Source organism: Pelecanus crispus, chromosome 1, assembly GCF_030463565.1.
Source record: "Pelecanus crispus isolate bPelCri1 chromosome 1, bPelCri1.pri, whole genome shotgun sequence".
NCBI lineage: Eukaryota > Metazoa > Chordata > Aves > Pelecaniformes > Pelecanidae > Pelecanus > Pelecanus crispus.
The window spans coordinates 152678202-152697641 of NC_134643.1; the positions used below are offsets into that span (position 1 = coordinate 152678202).

Sequence of the window (19440 nt, forward strand, 5' to 3'; positions counted from 1 at the left end):
TCTTTACGGAAAGGGTAGTCAAGCATTGGAACAGGGTGCCCAGAGAGGTGGTGGAGTCACCATCCCTGGAAGTGTTCAAAAAACGGGTAGATGTGGCACTTGGGGACATGGTTTAGTCTAGTCTACCCTTGATTGGTTTAGAGTGGGCTTGGTAGTGTAGGTTAATGGTTGGACTGGATGATCTTAAAGGTCTTTTCCAACCTAAACGATTCTATGATTCTATGATTCTACATGTGTGCACCCATCAAGGCACGCACCCGCATGTGCACACTGACGGGCGTGGGCGCGCGCCCCCAGCGGCCCCGCGCGCCCCTTCCTACCCGCCCCCCCCGGCAGGGGGTGGCCGCCGCCACCTGCGTCCGCGCATGCGCGACTCCAAGCTCCGCTCCTCCCGGCGCGCGGGCTGGTGACGCGCCGGGCGGACCGCCGCTCCATAAGGAAGGAGCCCCCGCCCCCACCCCATCGCCCCTCTGCCCTCTTCCAACATGGCGCCTGTCGCCTCGCGCACGCAGGCACGCAGGCGCCGCCTCCGCGCCCTTCCGCCGGGCGCCGCGAGTGAAAAAAGGGCAGGAAGCAACCGGCCCGGGAACTCGATGGCTTCGCGCGGTGGGTAGGGCGGCGCAGCCGCCTCGTCCGCCCGCCCCCGCCCGCGGTGCACGCCGGGACGGAGCGGGTCCTCCTTCCTGCCCCCCACCCCCCGCCCGCCGCGAGTCCTCCGAGCTTGCGCCGCGCCGACATCCGCGTTGCTTCCCAAGATGGTGGCGCGGGGCTCGGGCTGAGAGCGAGCGAGCCCGCGAGAGGAGGCGCACCCGCGGGCCCGGCCCGCCCTCCCGCCCCTGCGCGCCGCGCCGCCGGCCTCGGCAGGCCGCTCGCCTCTCCCTTGCCTTCCCCGCCCCGCCAGGCCGCGGGCCCGTCTTCCTCCGCCCCGGGGCCCCGACGGCTCCACCGGCAGCAGCAGCGGCGGCGGCGGCGGCGGCGCCGCCTCCTCCTCCTCCTCCTCGCCTGCGGCCCGGCCCCGAGCGCGGCGCGGCCCCCGCATGAGCCCGGGCGGCGGCGGCGGGAGTGACCGGGAGCAGCAGGCCGCGGCGCCCAGGTCGGTAGGCGCTGCGCAGCGCCCGGCCCGGGGGAGGGCCGGGAGGGGGGATGGCGCCAGCCTCACGCCGGCCCTGAAGGGGAGGGGGCCGGGAGGCGGCCCTGCCCGCTTCCCTCCGCCGGGGAGAGCGCCCACCCCGGCCGGGAAGGCGGGCGGGAGGCGCCGGCGGCAGGGGTGCGTGGCCTCGGTGGTCCTCTCCCTCCTCCCCGTGAGGCACATGGGCGCGGGGCCGCCCCGTCCCTGCCCAGAAGCGGGAAGGCCGGGCGGGCGGGTGGCTCCGGGCTTCAGCCCGCCCCCCGGGGGCAGCGGGCTTGCTGGGCGACCTTGGGTGAACCCAGCCCGCCCCTGCCTCGGTTTCCCGGCTCGGCCGGGCGGCGCGGCGGCGGTGCCCGCTCCGCGGGGCTGCTGTGGGCACGGAGAGCCTCGGTGCCTTCGGCGTGGCCAGCTGTGGCAGCTGGGGAGGCACGGGTATGGGAAGCGCTGCGAGGGTGCGTAACTAGTGTGCGAGGTCTGCTTGACAAAGTAGGTATGTGCACTTGCTCGTGTTCCCTTCTGTCCAGTCTGAAGAGTGGGATCTGCTAACCTGTGAACGGGCTGCTTTGCTGATAAATGTGATCTGTCGCTCCCGCCTGCAGGACTTGCTGGGCTTCAGTTTTTAAGTCTACCCACAGGATTTCTTTTAAAGAAACTCTATGGGTTGTTCTGGTTCACAGTCGATTTCTAAATCGGATGTCTAAGATGATGCGACGTGGTCATTCAGAAGTTAGTACTGCTTAGGCAGCAAAACATGCTCTGCAACTCTACTTTAAGTGGCAAGAACCTGTAATCCAGAGACTTGTAGTTATGCTTTTTTTTTCTTCCAGTTAATGGAAATACTTGTTTATGTTTCCTTCTGTGTAAGCAGTGTTCTGAGACAGAGCCTGTGTCTTGCACATCACTTCAGGGATGGTCCCTCTGTGTCTGTATGGAAACTTCCCTACCTCAGTAGGAGTCTGTGCAAACCTGAGGCTCTGTGAGAATCAGCTTGTCAGATTAGTTTTACTCTGCCTCATGTGTGTCTACCAAAAACTTCCTCAGTGGGAAATTGTACGTGATTTTAGCTTTGGTTTCCTAAGGAAGCAAGACCTACGTTTGGTGTGGGTTTTGTTTTGTTTTGTTCGACTGGTTTGAAAGGGAGAGGTCTAAAAGATAAGATTAAGTTCCTAATTCATGCAAATAGCATCCAGTTAGACTCCCGGCGAAGGGAGAAGCTACACTCTAAGTTTAACTGCATTGTTAGACATCTATGACAGGCTGGGAGAATAATGGAGATGGTGAGAGGTACCTCTTTATAAGAATGAAAACTGCTGCAAAATGGGCTTTACAGTTTTCACAAACTGCTTGGTTTAGGTGGTGGCACTAAATACTCTGTGCCCTTTCATCTTGGAAACAGTTCAAGGGCTTTTTTTTTTTAGTTTGAAAATACTGTGAAACTCAAGAGTTTAATGTGTGTGTTGAATTGAAAATATGTGCATTACCAAATTGCTAAACTTGTCTTCATAACGGTAATGTTCTGTCATGTCAATACAGACAAACCGTGGAAGAAAAGCTAGACTGCTACTTAGGTTTACAGGGCTGAAAAATACCTTTAATTGAAATTATTTCCGTGCAATATTACAGATTTCATCTCTCCTTTATGAATACCTTCCATTCCACTCTAAATGTTTGCTATTTAATATAGCATCTTTTCATACTGGAATTAACAAGCTCTTTTTCTGTTCACCAGAGTTGTTTACTATTTCTCCTCACTGGAGTATCTTCAGTATCTCCCAAGAATTTAGAAATAAAAGCACCAAGCTAGATGGCAAAATAAATGGTTTGATTTGTTTGGGGGTTTTAGGGATATGATTGTGTGACTGGGGGGGTGGGGAGTTACTGAAGGAAAGGCAGGCTTGAAAAAGCAAAGGTGTTTGACTTTATCACAGCAGTGAGTTTCAAAGCCTAGATGTCTCAGTCCAGGTCTTCTTCAGAACTCTAAAAGTGTGTGGGTTGTTCCTTTTTTTTAATAGCAGACAAAACTTTTAGTCTTTTTTTTTTTTTAATTACTGCCACTGCTTAAAGACATATGCAGATTATTTTGTGAATGACAGTTAAAACTGTGTATTTGTTAAATGCATCTAGGGATGTTCTCAGCTTGTTAGAGTCCCTGTTAGAGCACCTTGAGTTTGTCTCTGTTCTAATCAACTTGAGAAAATAAACCAGGTTCTCTTTATTTTCATTTAACTTCACTTTTTGTAGGAGAAAACCTGCCTTGGAAATACGAAATGACATATGTAACCCAGTGCAAAATGATGCTTATTTCATTATGAATATATGCTTTGTTGAAGTGTTCTTCACTAGTTCTCTATGAATTCACAGGTTCTACTTAACCAAATACACAGTTGGGGGGGGAATATCTTTGAGTCAAGTTTTAATAGTCATAAACTTGTTTAATTGTGAACATGTTTAAGCATACAATATTTTGTATAAACAATAATTAGTGTAGTACATGATATGACACTTGTCATGGAATGAATTTAGTGTTTACATTTTTTAAAATATGCATCATAGTTTTTGCTTTGCAGGAAAGATTTTTTGTTTTTTAAATTTTTTTTTGCCACTGCTACTTTTAGTTTCAGTTTATTTGGTGAATGTCCAGAGAGAATTGATCTTTTTTTAAACGCAGGAAATGTCTTTATCCCTCCCCATACCACTGTATTCATGCACTGGAAGGTAAAAGCCACTAACTCTTAAAAATAGAACATGCAATTGAGGGACAAGAAGAAAGAATTCCTAAAGTGTGTAGGCATATATCTCATTTCCAGTGTCAGTCTTTGTTTCTGGTACTGTGGGCCAGGTCTTTGCTTCACTTTAGTTAATGAATTGATATTGATTTTTAAACAAAGGAGGTATGTTTTACACTTTTTCTGAACTATCCAGTATATTTAAGGTAGCTATGAGTTTTATAGAGAATCAGTGTTCAAAGGTTTTCTGTCATTAATCAGATTGTGATTTGTACATGGAAGGAGAAGGGTAATACATTGCTATCAGGGTCTGTATGTTTTAAAAAAAGTAAATATATTCTAAACTATCTGTTAATCTCCTCTTGCCCCCCCCGCCCTGCACCAGGAGAGCGTTGTAAGCTTTGCTAAATAGTTGGTTCCCAGAGACAACAGCAATGAGCAAATAGCATCTTGGAAGTGACTTTTGTCACCTTAAATACTTTGACCTTAACATTTACTGCATTAACTTCCTGTATTTACAGGCAGTGCCTGACAGCCTTGTAAGGCTGTATTGAAATGAAAGTTTGGGGAAAAAGCTAGTTCATATGAATAGTAATGGGTGTAGTGTATCTGGTTGGTTAGCAGAAAGTCAGCAAATACAGTGTAAAGGTAATATTTTTGTAATGAAGCAATGCTTCAGGAGCTATACCAGCTGGTGAGACATTTCTCCTATGAGGTTATTTTCCTGAAGAAATACAAAAAAGACAAAATCAAATAATGTTGAGATCTAGGTTTCATGCTTGGCGATGTAACATGTGAACAAATAGCACTTTAAATTGCTATTTTTGAATAGTTCCTCCTTCTTGTGGCTAGGAGTGACAGAACTTATTGACGACAAAATAACTTACTGGTTGCAAAATTATGTTATAAATTAAATGTTACCATAGTGTTCTGTCTCTCAAATACTCTTATGAATGAATCTCTTAAAGGAAGCATTAACTACTTCTTACTTTTAATAGGTTGAGCCTGCTTCCCTGTATTATGCAAACTGCTGAATGGAGGAAGGGGGCGGAAGTCAGTCTTTACCGATACTCTTTCCGTTACCATCCTGCATGGTTCTTTACCCGTGTTTTACAGGGTGGTGAAGAATTAGGAGAAGCTGCAGTTGTTCAGCTGAGTGGAACTTAATGGGTGGCTTCCCTCTGGACCCTCACTTCACTGTCTTAGGTAAGAGGGGTGACCTGCTTCTTTTGAAGCAACTTGCCTTTCCTTAGAACAGAGGTATATGTGTTTTAAGAGAAACTTCTAGTTAGCAAAGCAGAGGTTTGGACTCCTTTTTTTTTTTTTCCTTCTTCTTTTTGTTATCTGGTGGCCTGAAAAGGATATTCACGGTATGTAGCTGTTCAAGACTTTTCATCAAAAAGTGTTACTGTTTGCATCCATCTAAATAGCTTTAAAAACATGCTCTATGTTCACATACTTTACCTTTGAGAATCATCCTTATCTTGTGTAGTATGTCAACAGTGGGACTGTACCAGATGTGAATTACAGTAGTGATGTTTTAGCACAAACTTGAACTGATGTACCAGTTGGCTGCTTGATATGGAGGGTGCTGCTTTTTTTCATGCTCAATCCTCATATGACATAAATTTTGTGTTATTTAGTTACTTGGGCTACAGCTTTGAAATTAAGTGTCTCAAACTGTAAGGTACGGTATCTGAGTTTGAACCCCAATGGAAATTTGGTCTTGGTGGGCCTTGCATCCTGGTGGGATCACAAGCAGAAAATCATGGAACCTGTATTTGGGCTTGGTGGTGGTTGCATAATTGTCTGGCATGGTTTGCTTTTCATTCTGGTGTCCTGTGAGGAGTGTGGCAGGACTTCTGCTGTCTTGACCGAGCTAGAGTTCTAGGGGTGAAGCTAGTTCTTCATCTCTCCTTCATAGAGGAGACCATGCTCTTACTCCCTTTGGTGGACCCCTTTTTGGACTTGCTGATACTTCCTTGATAATCATTACACCAAAGAAATTGGTGAAATGAGGAGATTAGAATGACAAATAAACACCCGCTCTCCCTTACCTTTAGGAGCTGCGAGCAGGGGAGGCACAAGAGCTATCTGTAACATGTTGCCAAGCTTGCGTGGTGCTGAGAGATGCCAGACTTGTCCAGGCAGCCAGGCTCTGGCACTGCTTGTGTACTCCTGCTCTGGTATGCTCTGTGGGACCCAGGTTGGAGCAGCTGCAGTTCAGCAGGCTTTGGGTGTTAGGGGGTGGTGGAGTGGCTCTTAAAGGAGCTGAACTTCTTAAATGGGCTGCAGGTCAAAATACTTAGGAAATGCTACCATGGTTGTAGGCGAGTTTCTCTTTTGCATTATGGTTAGTCACGTGTTTGAGCTGATTACTTTAATGCTTCAAATATTTTCATTTTACAGTATGGTATTTTTCATTTTCTTAAAAGATATCAAAAACTTCTGCAAAGCTAGATAATAGTGAAGAGGTCTATCACTACTTCAGAATTTCTATTTCCAATATGATGTTTTCATCTTTCTTATTTGTGTAGACATATTCAGATAATGATTACTTTTTATTTCGTAGTGAAATCTCGTGTCCAAAGTCTTGGTGATGAATATTGCGGCTTAATATGTGTACATACCCTATTTTATTTTCAGAAAGTCCAAGGTATACTAGCGTACGCTGGCTGAAGTAGCAGCAACTAGATGTATTTCAGCTGCTGTAGCAACACTTGCCTGTTGTGGACCATAGAAATACATACTTATAGACCACACAACCTGCAAGTCCCATGAGAGTTTAAGGACACGGGAGCTCTTAAGAGAGTGTATCACTTCTGTGAAATACTGGTATTTCTTGGTTGCAAAAGTTGAGACCTTTACGTTGTAAGGTGGTGATAAAGACTCCATTTACGTGGTTCCCATGACCTGAGTATCTTATTGAAAGAAGGATGTTTGTCAGTACTTGGTTTTTATTTGGCTAATGTTGTTATATTAAGCATGTCAGTTATGGAATAAAATTATTCTTATTTGAACTTACATATTTGTGTGAGAGAATCTATAATATTAGGTAAAATACCTACCACTTTATTTAGGGTAGTGTGCTTAGAATTTTTTCTTCTACTCCTGTCTTGTGACAGTTACTGAAAAAAAAAAAGGAAAATGTAGTTTAAGCACCTGTTAGAGGTGACTTCATGATGCCTTTCATCAGGCCAGACATAAGAGTTGCAAAGTATTTTTTGTGATTTATAATTCATTTCTTAAGTATTTTGCAGTTCTGTACACTACAGTTTGGTTAATTCAGTAGCTTACCATCTTTGTTAATACCATTCACTGTGCCTTGAAGTCTTTTCCTAAGCAAATCCCCTGTCTGTCTCCTCCACTGTGGTCTTGTTTCTTCTGTAAATTGTACTGTCTCAAACTACATAGCTTCAGTTATGGTGGGAACCTTTGTTTTCTTTTCTCCTACTGCTGGGCAACAATCATAAGATGCTTGACAGATGCGTTTGTGATAATTCTTCATGCTGTGCTTTGTCCTCTGCTCGTACTCTGTGCACACAAAGTTGGTGCTTTTGTACCTTAGAGGAGAGTGAGTGAATTTTGTATAGATGACATTGCTCTGTATGTGTACATGAACAAATATATACATTGGTGTTTAAGCTGGAAGTCCTGTGATAGAAAGTGTGAAAATACTGGTCACATTTGTCAGACTACTTTTAACTGAGTTTGCCTAATGGCATCACGGTGAATGAAGAATTATTCTTTAATAGTATAGAAGATAGATATTCTGGATTTTTGCTGTTGGTGTGGAGTGGGAGTGCTACTTCCGAACAGGAAAATCATCAGCTGCTGTCTCACATTGTTCGGATAATTTTATTCTTTTTTATTCTTCTGAATAACAGTAAAGTTTTATTGACACAGTTGCGTAACATTAACTCATTAATCCTAATTGTGTGTAAATCCGCATAATTATCATAATTGTTTGTTGAAATAACAGTCTTATTTCATGAAACAGGTAGGGTGCCCTATTTAACTTTTTTCTTTAAATACAAAATATTGTGTACAAACAGTGCTTTAGAGCTTTACTAGCACAACTGTGTCAGTCCAGTATCACGCCATCTCGCATTCCTGATAAAAAATTGGGCCTTTGGTACTGGGTGGGTTCTCTGTGGTTTGACATCTTTTAAGACAAACCTGAACTTACTCTTGAGGTAACCAGTTCAGGGTTTCCTATGTGGGAACTCTGATCTATATTGGAGATCAGTCTAAATCAGCTGCATTGGATTTGTTTGTTCCTAATAGAGTTTCTGAACCAAGAAATTAAGTATTAAATCTTCACAGTACTGAAAATGTGATACTTGGTGCCAAATGAGTAACTTTTTGGAAAGTAATTACTAAATTTCTTTAGTTACTTGCCTGTATGCCTGTTTCTGTCACTCTTTCCCCTGCAATTGTTTGTGCTTTTAGGTGTTTGTTGAAAGAGTTTGGAGTATGTTTTAGTGATGCATCCCTTGTTAATTATGCTTCCCTGAAAATGAACAATTTATAGAAAAGCTTATCAAACTCCAGCAGTTCTGTGCAGCCAGGACAAAGAAGTGGTTCTGTCTGTGACTTCTTTTGAGTGTTGTTTTTTTTCTTATTCTAAGTACCAATTTTTTAAGGAAGAAAAAAAAAGGGGGGGGGGGCGTGCAGGGAGAAACATTGCCAGAATCTTCCAGAAGAAGGAAATGGATATTTGTAATGAACTGAATGAATGGACTTGTAAAACTCTATTGCATGACTAGAGAGGAAAGAATAGGGAACATTGGGGGTGTGGACTTTCTGCTTTTGTAGTTTCCCTAACATACTAAGTATTTTCTGTTGTGGTTTTTGTGGGAGGTATGATATAGTTTGGGAAGTCATGTATTTAGTTTTAGGTAGTCCTGTAAGGAGCAGGGAGTTGGACCCTATGATCCTTAATGGGTCCCTTCCAACTTGAGATATTCTGTGATTCTAAGTATGTGTTTCCTTTAGTTGCAAGCTTGTGATAACTGAATGACCATTCTTGAATGTCTTATTTTGAAGTATTGACTTTCAGATTGGTATGGAGCATAGTGCAAAAACTGAAATGTAATGTTTTGCATTATAGGTACAAGAACTGTACAAGTCCACTTTAGAATTTGAAAGAACAAGTTTCTGCAGCTCTGGAAAGATATGGTATGTTTATGTTTTCACTTATTTTGTATGTATGCTAATAATCATAGTAAGAAATACTTATACTTTTGTTCCTGGATTTTTTTAAAAAAAAAAAGTTGAAAATAAATTCAGGAAGAAACACACACATTCATTTTTCCCATATTTTTTTGACTGTGATGTCCATTACTTAGGCATAGTTCTCTAGAAAACCAAGTTACTTGTTTTTTCTTGGAGAAAATATATACTGATGATACAACATTGATGAATTCCCTTTTAATTTGTTTTACAAGCTCAGCATCACACTGCTACCATCCATCTGTTTCTCCATGGATTGGATAAGAATCAGTGCTGTTTCTGAAAGTTTTTTTTTTTTCCCCCTTCCTGCTGAGCATATTTATAGTAAGGTTTGTAGAGTTTTTAGGTATGACTTGCAAAGTAAGTTCAGAACTTCTAGAAAACTTAATCAAACATCGGTGTAAGTTAAACTTGCAAATTGGAATGTTAGGAAATACAGAAATGTAACCTTCAGTAGCACTGCTAACATGAGCCTGTGGCACATGGAATCGCTTAAAAAATATGTACGTGCATTACAGCAAGGTTGGAAGATTAACTTGTAGTTATTTTAATTTCCATTTTTCTAACTTTATTCCGGTGTAGTCCAGTGGAGATAACTGGTAGTATGGAATAGCTGCACCGCTCTTGTAGTGTCTTTTAAGTTCTGTAGTTCTGCAACTTGGTACATAGAGAATTTTTGAAGCTTTTTGCATTGCTGCATTCAGAAAAACAATTATTGTTTAAGTTCATTTTTCTACCATATTAAATAGGTCTGTTAATGCATGTATAAAGTTTTATGTAGTTACTTCAAGAATTACTTCTAAGTTATGTGTGTACTTTCTTTTTTAACCACTTAAAATGTGAGGAAGAACTCTGTAACTGCTGATACAAGTTTTATACCCTGTGTGTTTGTGTTGAGATTTTTCTTTTGAAGATACTTAACATAAGAACATATTTAAATCTCAGCCTTGTAGAAGGGTTGTTGGGTGTCTTTTTAAAGTTCTGTTTCATAGGAAACTATAGATAGACAGGAGTTAAAGTTTCAGCTTAGAATTAATTATTTTAAATATAGTGTGTGCTAATTAATAGATTTGCAGTTTTTAAAAAGCCATAATGTTACATTATCACAATCCAGATGTTCCTAAGAGAATTGTATAGATTGGTCCTTTACTCTAGCAGGCATCTGGCAGGTAGTGTATATTCATTTTTGCACCCACAGCACCACTGGGACCACCCACCTGCTTCTTGCTCTCCAGTTTCAATACCAGTTGTGTGTATGATGGCTCTTCTTCAAACCTAAGCTGTTACTTCTTTATTGCCATTATTTCTGCTGGCTGCTTTTTTTCTGAAGGTTTAACTGCTTGCCAGTATGTACGTGTAGAGTGTTTGTAATGGTATGTGCTTCATAAATTGATGAACAAGAATTCCTCTCTAATCCCCCACAACTTGAGTAATGAATACTAATGGAACATCAGAAAAGCTGAATATTACGGTACAGAATTGCATGATTGTTTGGTCTTAATATGAACTATATATAAACGAACATGCTGGTGACACTGGAGAACTTGGTGAACAGAAAGGTACTTTACATGGAAGGCTGCATGGAAGATGGGTGGCGAAAGAAAGCAAAATAACAAAGCATAAGCAAGAGGACAGATGGAGTAAAGGTTTAAATATTAAAGCTGAAGTCAAGCAGTAAAACTTAGCTCTCTGGAAAATAACAATGTAATACCTAGCCAGTAAAAGGAGAGCTACTAAAAGAAATTTAAATAGATGATTGGATTTTACCTCCTGATGTGGGAGGGGATTTCCATTCATAACGGTGTATCGTTTTGGAGGGAGCCCGAAGTAGCAGGCATAACAGAGATAGAAACAAATGGTTCTGCTGCAAAAAACAAGGAGTGTGTGTAGTGGAATAAAAATCAGCTATGGTCTAAGTGAAAAATGCAGAAGCTAAAGATAATTTCAGGTCTTTTCCTCTTTTCAAAGGTGAATAAAGTACATCTATGATCTTACTGAAATATCAAACCAAAAAACAAATGCTGAAGGGAAAATCTAGTGTCCAGAGTTGTGGGGGCAGTTATAGAAAATTAGAATAACATACAGTCCTTTAACTTTAGGGTGGGGGGAGGGAATGGGAGCAAACACTAGATCTTTTTCTGTTACTGTGAGTATTGACATCAAGGTAAAGTAAGTATACAGATATTACAGGATGAAGCTTTTATAGAAATCTATACTTGATCTCTGTATATTGAGATGCACCAAATCCTACATTTATTAATCTCAGTAACTGGTGTTTTTACTGAAGTGTAAACTCCAGAATGGCACCAGCTTTAATTTGAAATAGTAGTAAATTCAGATCCCCACCCCAAATAATTTATTCAAGTGTTAATTGTCGTTGCTATCCTTCATGCTTGTGTTCCTACTCAATTTGAATTTGTCAGCCTTCAGTTTCTAGTCATGTGGGGGTTATATATGCTTTCTTTTAATTGGAGGATCTTTCTTATATATTCTTTGTGTGCTATGAGAGGGCTTAGTTTCTTCCAGTATCCATATTGATTAGCTTGATTAAAGTCTTTCCATTATCTAATCACAAGGCACTTTCTCCTATCTTCATGCTGTCTTCGTGGCTCTTTTCGGAGAACTGGGCTCAAGTTTTGAACATGTCTGAAGTACTTTGTGCAGGTGAACCTTTCCAGGAACCCTTCATGAGTCATATCTGTCATTCTAGCTGTAATACTGTGTGCTGTGTGTGTTTGCTCATCAGTTGTGGCTGCCTTAGTCACTTTAGGTTGGCATTTTTCAGGATAGAACCCAACTCTTTTGGTCTTCTAACTATGCAATTTTGTATTTGTTGTTGTTAGTTGAATGGCTGGTTTACCAGGCAGTGGAAAAAAATTCGTATAGATGCCTTATTACTGGGGTTTTTTGCAGCTCCATTAGGATTTATGTAAACAGGTTTTATTAGTGGCTGTTTTATTTTACTTTAGGATCATTGATAATTTGACCTGCTGTTAGTTGCATGAAGAAAATTTCTGGAATCTTACGGTCTTTTCATGTTTTCTGTCTTGGAGCAGGATGCAGGCAACAAAAGCAATTGATGTTTCCAACGTTATCAGGAAATTAAGTCTCAAGTATGTCTATTACTTTTTTTTTTTTCTGCGAGTGACAGTTAAGACCGAACTTAGGGATTTGGTGAATGTTCTACAATTTCCTCCAGGCCACTGGATGAATTAATCTCAAGTTATAAAAGGCCAGTTTGCCTATTAGTTGGCAGTTCATTTTTCTGTAGTAGTAAGCTAGCCAGGGTAGTTCTGAGGACACCTTTTACTGTATAGATGATGACTGCCCATTTCATCATGGTACTCAAAGTTATTCTGGAAATGTATCAAAACTTCAGAAAACATACAAAAGCTGTCTTTAGTTGTATCTTGAGAGATGGTTATTTTTAATTAAGCAACTCAAATTCCAGCACTGGAATGTAAAGAGGGTCAAGGTACTTCTTTTGTACAGGGGAATCTACCCCCATTTTCATTAGGTCATCTGTCAAAAACAGCATCCTAAAAAAAAAATAGGATCAAAGATTGCTTGGGTGGAAAGTTAAATTCTTTTGTAAAGGAAATAAATTCTTAAAAATGCTACCTCCCAGGGCACCCATCATTCAGTAAGGTCAATAAGAAGTCATAGTTTAAATTAGAAAAGTGTTCCTTCACTCAAGGATCTTCCTAGACGTCAGATACTGGGTGTCAGCGGCCAGATAGCTATGCTGTCACAGAAACTGAACACCTGTACATCAGATAACATAGGGAAAGTAATAGGTATAGGAAATCCAAGTAAGTGACAATTTTCAATTAAATGATTTGTGGCTGGAAAGCTTTTGGCTTTGTTTTTGATTTGACAAATAGGTACTTACGTTCTCCATGGTGTGGCTTTAAACATAGTCCAACACGTGATTCTGTGTTTTGAAACTGGGGGCCTCTGCTTGGCTCATGTTTGTGATTCCAGACTTTCAAGATTAAATGAAATTTGCAAAGAGAAAATGTCATCAGGCTATGCAACAAAGTTGGGGTTTAGCCCTTTCTTTATGCACCTGAACTTGGTTTCTGACTTCTTGTTCTTTCACTGATTTATTATTTATTTCCTCCTTCTTTTTCGGTTGATAGGAACATTCTTTTCAGAAAATCTGCACTTTTGTCGCCTTGGAGAAGTGGGTGTAGCCTCAAACTACTGCATGAGCTTGTCCTGTTCCCTCTCGATGAGTGCTACTCCATGCCATACAGGGTTCTTTAGATATATGGTTTGAAGGCATGGGTCTTGTGTATTGTCTTGTGAATTGTAACAGGGCTTGCTGCAGTCCTGGTGGAATCTACCTCTTGTAAATAGTCGCTAGGCAGATGTAGATGTGTCTGTACCGGAGCCGGCCCAGTCTCAAAGAGCTTCTAGCAGCCATCTCAGGTTTCTCAGACATACTCCACAGGCACAAACTGTGTTTGATACCTTCAGCTGCTCTGTGTGTCTGTGAAAGCCTAAACTGTAAGCCATACTAATAATGACAGTGAAGACTGGAGAAATCTGAGTAACTGCTCTAAGTATAAATATTTGTTCTGGGGCTGCTGTTGCAGGGTCCTACCTTCTAGAGGTAAGCTATATCCAGAGATATTTTGTAAAGGCATTCCTATGACAGAGGAGCAGCTGGTTTAGGTCAGTGTCCTATTCTTCATAATCTCCTTTCCCAAGATGTTAGTCTATTCATCAGTGGTTTCCTTTTCCTGATCAAGCAGTGTCCTTTGACTCTCTTACCATTGGTTTTGGGTTTTTTTTTTCTGCCTTGTTTGGATCTAGCAGTCAAAATGTCCTTTGTTCAAACTAGATTCAGAATAAGGGATCTTTGATGGCAGTCTCCTTCACCACCCACCCCATGTTTCAACATGCTGGACTCTTTGCCAGCAGACAGTACTCTGTTGATGTGTGAATGAGGTTTTAGGTTTTTAGGTAAAGTTTTAGAAAAAGAGTTCTTTCATCTGTGCTAGGGAATCCTTGCCAATCATATTCTGTCCCACAGGATTGGCAGCAAGGATAGATGGGGAAGGTAGGATGAGAAGAAAATAGAAGGGAAAATAATTCATTAAGATTTCTTGCATCTGGATTGTTGAAAAGTAGCATGAGATTTTTAGACCCTAGTACAGTAGATCTGTTTTTAAGGTATCTTGTACCAGATTAGACATGCTGCAACTACCTGATTCAGAGCTCTGTTCCACAATAAATTAAATTTGTAGATACAAATTTCACTACAAAACACAGATGAGTTAACTTCAGCTCGGTGAGATTCATGCTAGTTCAGATACTGCCCTTCTTCACAGGGCTGCTGTAGATACTATGTTTGGTGGTGAGGTGAATCTGACTGAGTTGGATCTGTGTCAAGCCTGGGCACAAACTTGTCTTGGCCATGGTTGTGGAGCTGCCACCTCAGTGCATATTCTTTAACATTCCAAAATCTGATGGTTTTTGAATCCCGCGCCAACACTTCATGTGTCCCTTCGCTGTTGACAGTCGTGTTTGTGACTTCTCCCATATGAAACAGCCTCAGGAAAACCCTGTTTTACTAAGGCTGCTGTCAGCCTGTTGTTCTAACGTGCTACCATATGAATGGAAGACTACTGTAATTAGCTTTTGCCCATGGTCTGGGTGATACAGGACACAGGTCTAGGTAGGGAGTGATTGATTTGGTGCACTCCAAAATGTGAGCTGGTACTTCCAGCAGTCAGACAGAATGCAGGTTTACTAACCAATGAGGCATTAGAGATTACACCACTGTCCTCTTTGACCCGCATACTAAGAGTTACTTGGGCAAAGAGCTATAAGAGGTTTTAATTTCTAAATGCATTTCTACAGAGCATTTTCACATCAGTTCAGAAAGCAGTAATTAGATTTAACTTTAGAAGAAAGCACTGTCTTAGAATAGGAATCTGTTTCTTTAAAGGTAAGGCTTGCCTGAAAGTGGACATTGTTAGGTCTTAAACAGTCAGAATGCCATAAGCAGTGTTTTAAGGCTTCCTAGGCTTGCATCAGCATCTTGGGTTTTGCTGTTTGCTTTTCTGTACCGCTGATGGTCAGCAAACATTAATTTGAAAATCTTTACTCTTTGTCATTTAATGTTGACAGATGAGGAACCTTTCCAACTGACTTTTATTCATTGTACTGTGTTCCTGGCATTGACTCAGTTAAACTTTGACAATTTACACCTGTAAAACATAGGTACTGGAGAACCTCTGTTTTGCTTTTGAGGTTTTCGGTAGCCGGCTTTTTTTACTTATGTTAACTACGCTTGTGTTTAGATAAGACTCAAATATTACTGATGTCAAAATAATTAAATGGCACTCTTCCTACCTCAAGGAATGTACCCAGTAAAACTAATGAGCATCATTCCGAAGCTAATACTGATCTTTTTCCCTTGCAGAGTTTGTAGCAGAATGGCAAATTGCAGTAGAATGTCAGAAGTCAGCAGCTTTTCTGGCAAACTTTAGACAATCATGGGCCTTGCTTGCTGATCAGTGATTTCATATCTCTGACAAGTCAACAGATACAAATTAGCATTGAGAATGCTTGATTGCTTATCAAAGCTAAGACTTTACTGGAAGACTCTTGTAATAGGTTGGACTGAAGCTCAAAAGCTTTCTTTACTGAAACATTTAAAGCTGTCTGATGTGCTCTCTTAGTATTTGCACCAGACCGTTATGACTGCGGGTGTGCCCTCAATAGCTTGCTAGCCTTTGTGCACCTTGCTTCTGTATGAGGCTTCTGCTGCATGGCAACCTGCAAATTTGGGGTTTCATCTGGGTTAGAGCCACAGGAATAAACTTCTCGGATACTGTACAGAGGTCTGTCTTCATAGCTACTAGCTGTTTAGAGAAAGTAAGATAACTTTTTATTTACTAAATACAGTAACAACATTTCAATTTTAATCAAAACTTTATATTAACAGAAAGTGAATAATGCTGTGTTTGATCTGACTTCCCATCAGAAGCCTTTTTTCTTTACAGTCTTTGTCCAGTGCACGTAGGAGCTTGGGTGGGAGAGAGAATGGGGCGAATTGAGTGTTGAGGGTTATGTTTGGAAATATTTTGTCAGTTAACTTTAGTTTAGAGTAGATAATAGCAGTAGGTAAGAGACTAACTGGTTCCTTTTCAGCCATGGAAGTAATCAGCTGGGGTGGTCCCAGGGCGCTCTGGGCACGAGTATTGCTGAGTGATCATTGGCTGCCACCTGCGTGACAAAGTAAAGGACCAACCCTTCAATTTATACCAGTGGAGCCAGATCACAGGAAACAATTGACAGGTAAAATACACTTTTGAAAATTTAAGGGAGAGAGTACATGTAGCATAAATGGAGCAAAGAACCTAAAAGATTGGCCACAGATAGCAAAGGTTGCTGCTCCTCTGAAACTTTAATAAAGCTTTAGCTTACTTAGTTTTGGGAAGAGGCACACAGCAAAGCGCAAGTTACATGTTACTCCCCTGGGAACACCTAGTCTCATTAGGAACCGGTATGAATCGAGTTGTAGCAGGGAAACAACTAATGAAATTTTATTGTAGTTAGAAATTACAGTTCATATTTACTCACATGTTTCCAAATCTTTGAATGCTTTTTGTCTTGACGTTGGGTGTTTTCCACTGGTCCAAGAGATGGGGTTTGGTTTTGTTTTTAGAGAGGCTAAAAATAAGTTGATGAATTTTCAAGATCACCAGTTGAGTGTACTGTAGTGCGTTACTGTAGAAGTCTTAGAATGCCATTCAAAAATGAACTAATTTTTGTGCAGTAGGTCTTAATCTTGCAGATAAAACAATGCTTAGCATCAATATTTTTCTTCTGTTTCATGGTTTTTATTCAGTGGACTGGCTGAAAATAATTTGTAAGGACTTTTAACTAAATTATTTTTACTTATTTAGAGTTGTTAAGCTCATGCTTAGCCCAGCGTGATACAGGACTGGTGTGACAACTCATTTTTAATCAGTGACTCAAAATTGTGATCACCCTGATGTCACCGAATGGCCACAGCTTGTAAAAGGTAAGCATAAAGTGTATGATGTTGTTTCTCAAGATCATTTTTAGTATAATGTTCATTATTTTAAAAGTATTTCATTTGTGTGGCTTGAAGTTTGTTTTATAAATAGTAGTAAGGTATATTGTTTGTTTAAATCAAGTCAGCTGGCAAAGCTGACTTACCCTCTTGCTTAGAGTGATTTAAAAGCTCACTTAGCTTGTCCCTGCCTGCTTCTTAAAATATGAGCTCTGTGTTGCTCTGTGGTATCCCTCTTTAAGAGCAGTATTATCACTTAAAAGTCTGGTGATTTTTACTGTCATACTGAAATTCTGTACAAATTGTTTAGCATACTTATTTAAGCAATTTGTTAAATTTTTTAAAAGTATTTGTCCAGGAGGCTTGATGATGATAAACTTTTTAGGTTTTCATACCTTTACTTTCCTCCCCTAGGGAGGTACAGTGGAGGTAAAGAGAGTGGCTTGCACAATGGAGAAGTTGCTCCCTGTGTTGTTGGAAGTGAGCCACCATTTGAATTTGCTAGCTCATACTGCAGTATTCAGATTAGTTGGTGTCTTGTGATCAGTATCTACGATCTAATTCAAAGCTGAAATTTATAAGAGCATTTGCTCTGAGATTTTCTCTGAACAGAACTCTTGTTTCAGATTTTAAGCATGAGGAAAGGATGTCCTGCCATACTATATAGTTGTTTTTCAGTACTGTTGCCTGCTCAGAGGAATAACGAGGTATCTTGTTTGTAAACAATTGGGTATTGCAGAATAGCTTCTCAACAAACAACGACAATTCCTGTAATTAGATTGATCTTCCACATTGTTTTAATGAGTACTGAAAGCTCATTTTATTTGGTGCCTACATTGTCATTTGAAACCTTTTAAAATCTGGTTAGTAAGTGCATTAATAGTTCTGCAAATCATAGTTATGGTAGGTCTGCTCATGTTATAGAAAACAACAAGCTGAAGGAATTTGATCCCTGTTTTCTGTAGAACCACTTACCTTAGAGGACCAAACCTTTCTTGACTCAGCTAGGTTTTATTTTTTCTGAACTTTCCTGAAACTTTGTCTTGTCTTATATTGTTTGTCTTACAGAAGAAACCTTTTTTGCAGAATAGCATGTATTGGACTGCACTGTCTGTTCAAAGCCCAGATAAAAGTCACACAAATTGTAAGGACAGGAAAAGACGTTGGATATACTTATAGCTGTGTTTACATGACTGTACTGCAAATCACCAGGCTGCCTTTTTTACATGCTAACTTTAGATGCCAATCTGCTCTTTTTCTGTAATTTTTCATACTGCTGCATATTTTAAAGGCTCAAAGTGATTAAAACTCTTTGATGTTTTTGTTTTAACACCACTAGTTCACTTGTATCTTCATAGCAACTTAAAGCACTACTCTTAGAACACAATGAAGCTTTGGGTATTTCCTATGACTAAAACAAAGATAGCAACTGCTTCAAACTTCCAAGCTCTTTGCTATCAGTTTCTGAAGTCCTGTGTGTGAATAGAGAAGCTAGCCACTGCTCGTCAGGTTGTATGGCTTCTAGCACTTACATGCTTAGGTGAATAATTAGAAAAAAAAAAAATTGAGGTTCTCTTCTCTCTGCTAAGTATTTAGTGACTTGCTTTGGTCACTGGAGTTGAAGGGAAATGAAATTTTGATTTGTTTTGCTGTTTAGCATTATTTTTGTCAGCAACTATCTTGTCAGTCCTGAACCTTAATGAGTAAAGGAAACATTGTTTGGAGGGAATAGAGACCAAATTTTGAGATTGGCCAGTCTTTATGTTATTTTCCAGTTAGAGGGTATTTGCGTTTTAAGCATGATTATAAAGTTAGTTGGATAGTAAGTTCAGAATTCCGTCTCTAGTGTCAGTTGAATTTTGTAACTTAGTGGAATATAAACAAATAACTTCCTGTGTTCTGCATCATCTGTCACTGCATAGTATCCAGCTAGCCTAGGAATTTTAAGTTGTCTGCCAGAAATGCTTTCTAGGCACTGGGTCTGTTAACACAGTACAGTTTGGTAAAATCCAGAAAGCTGCTAAGAGCTGGTATGTTAGTAAAGGAACTAAGATTTTAGTAGAGAATTTGGAGAACAGTTCAGGCTTTAATAGGAGGGACCATCCAGTAAGGTAGCATAATGTAACATAGGAAGAAAGGGAATGTTTCAGGCTACAGGTGGAGATTTCCAATAGTGTTTAGAATAGTATAGGTAGTCATATAGTAAAAAGAGAAATTCAGAAGTTCCATTCCTATAAACAAAGATTTTTCCAAGTAAAGCTATGGAAAGCTGCCTTAGCTGTGCTGACTGAAGT

The 19440-nt window shown here is 40.6% G+C and overlaps 1 protein-coding gene across 4 annotated transcripts in view; it reads left to right on the forward strand.

Annotated features, from left to right (window-relative positions):
- Positions 1-574: 574 nt before the first annotated feature.
- UBE3A (ubiquitin protein ligase E3A) overlaps positions 575-19440 on the forward strand; it is a 54780-nt gene continuing 35914 nt past the window's right edge. The window contains exons 1-5 of one of the 4 annotated variants that reach the window (XM_075719583.1): positions 575-606; positions 4972-5061; positions 8969-9036; positions 16258-16404; positions 17016-17134. In XM_075719583.1, the coding sequence (XP_075575698.1) occupies positions 17115-17134 (20 nt within the window). In that variant the 5' untranslated portion in view covers positions 575-606; positions 4972-5061; positions 8969-9036; positions 16258-16404; positions 17016-17114. Of the gene's footprint in view, positions 607-1067; positions 1094-4971; positions 5062-8968; positions 9037-16257; positions 16405-17015; positions 17135-19440 lie in introns of those variants that run through there. The other 3 variants (XM_075719589.1, XM_075719604.1, XM_075719597.1) reach the window with 3 other exon arrangements.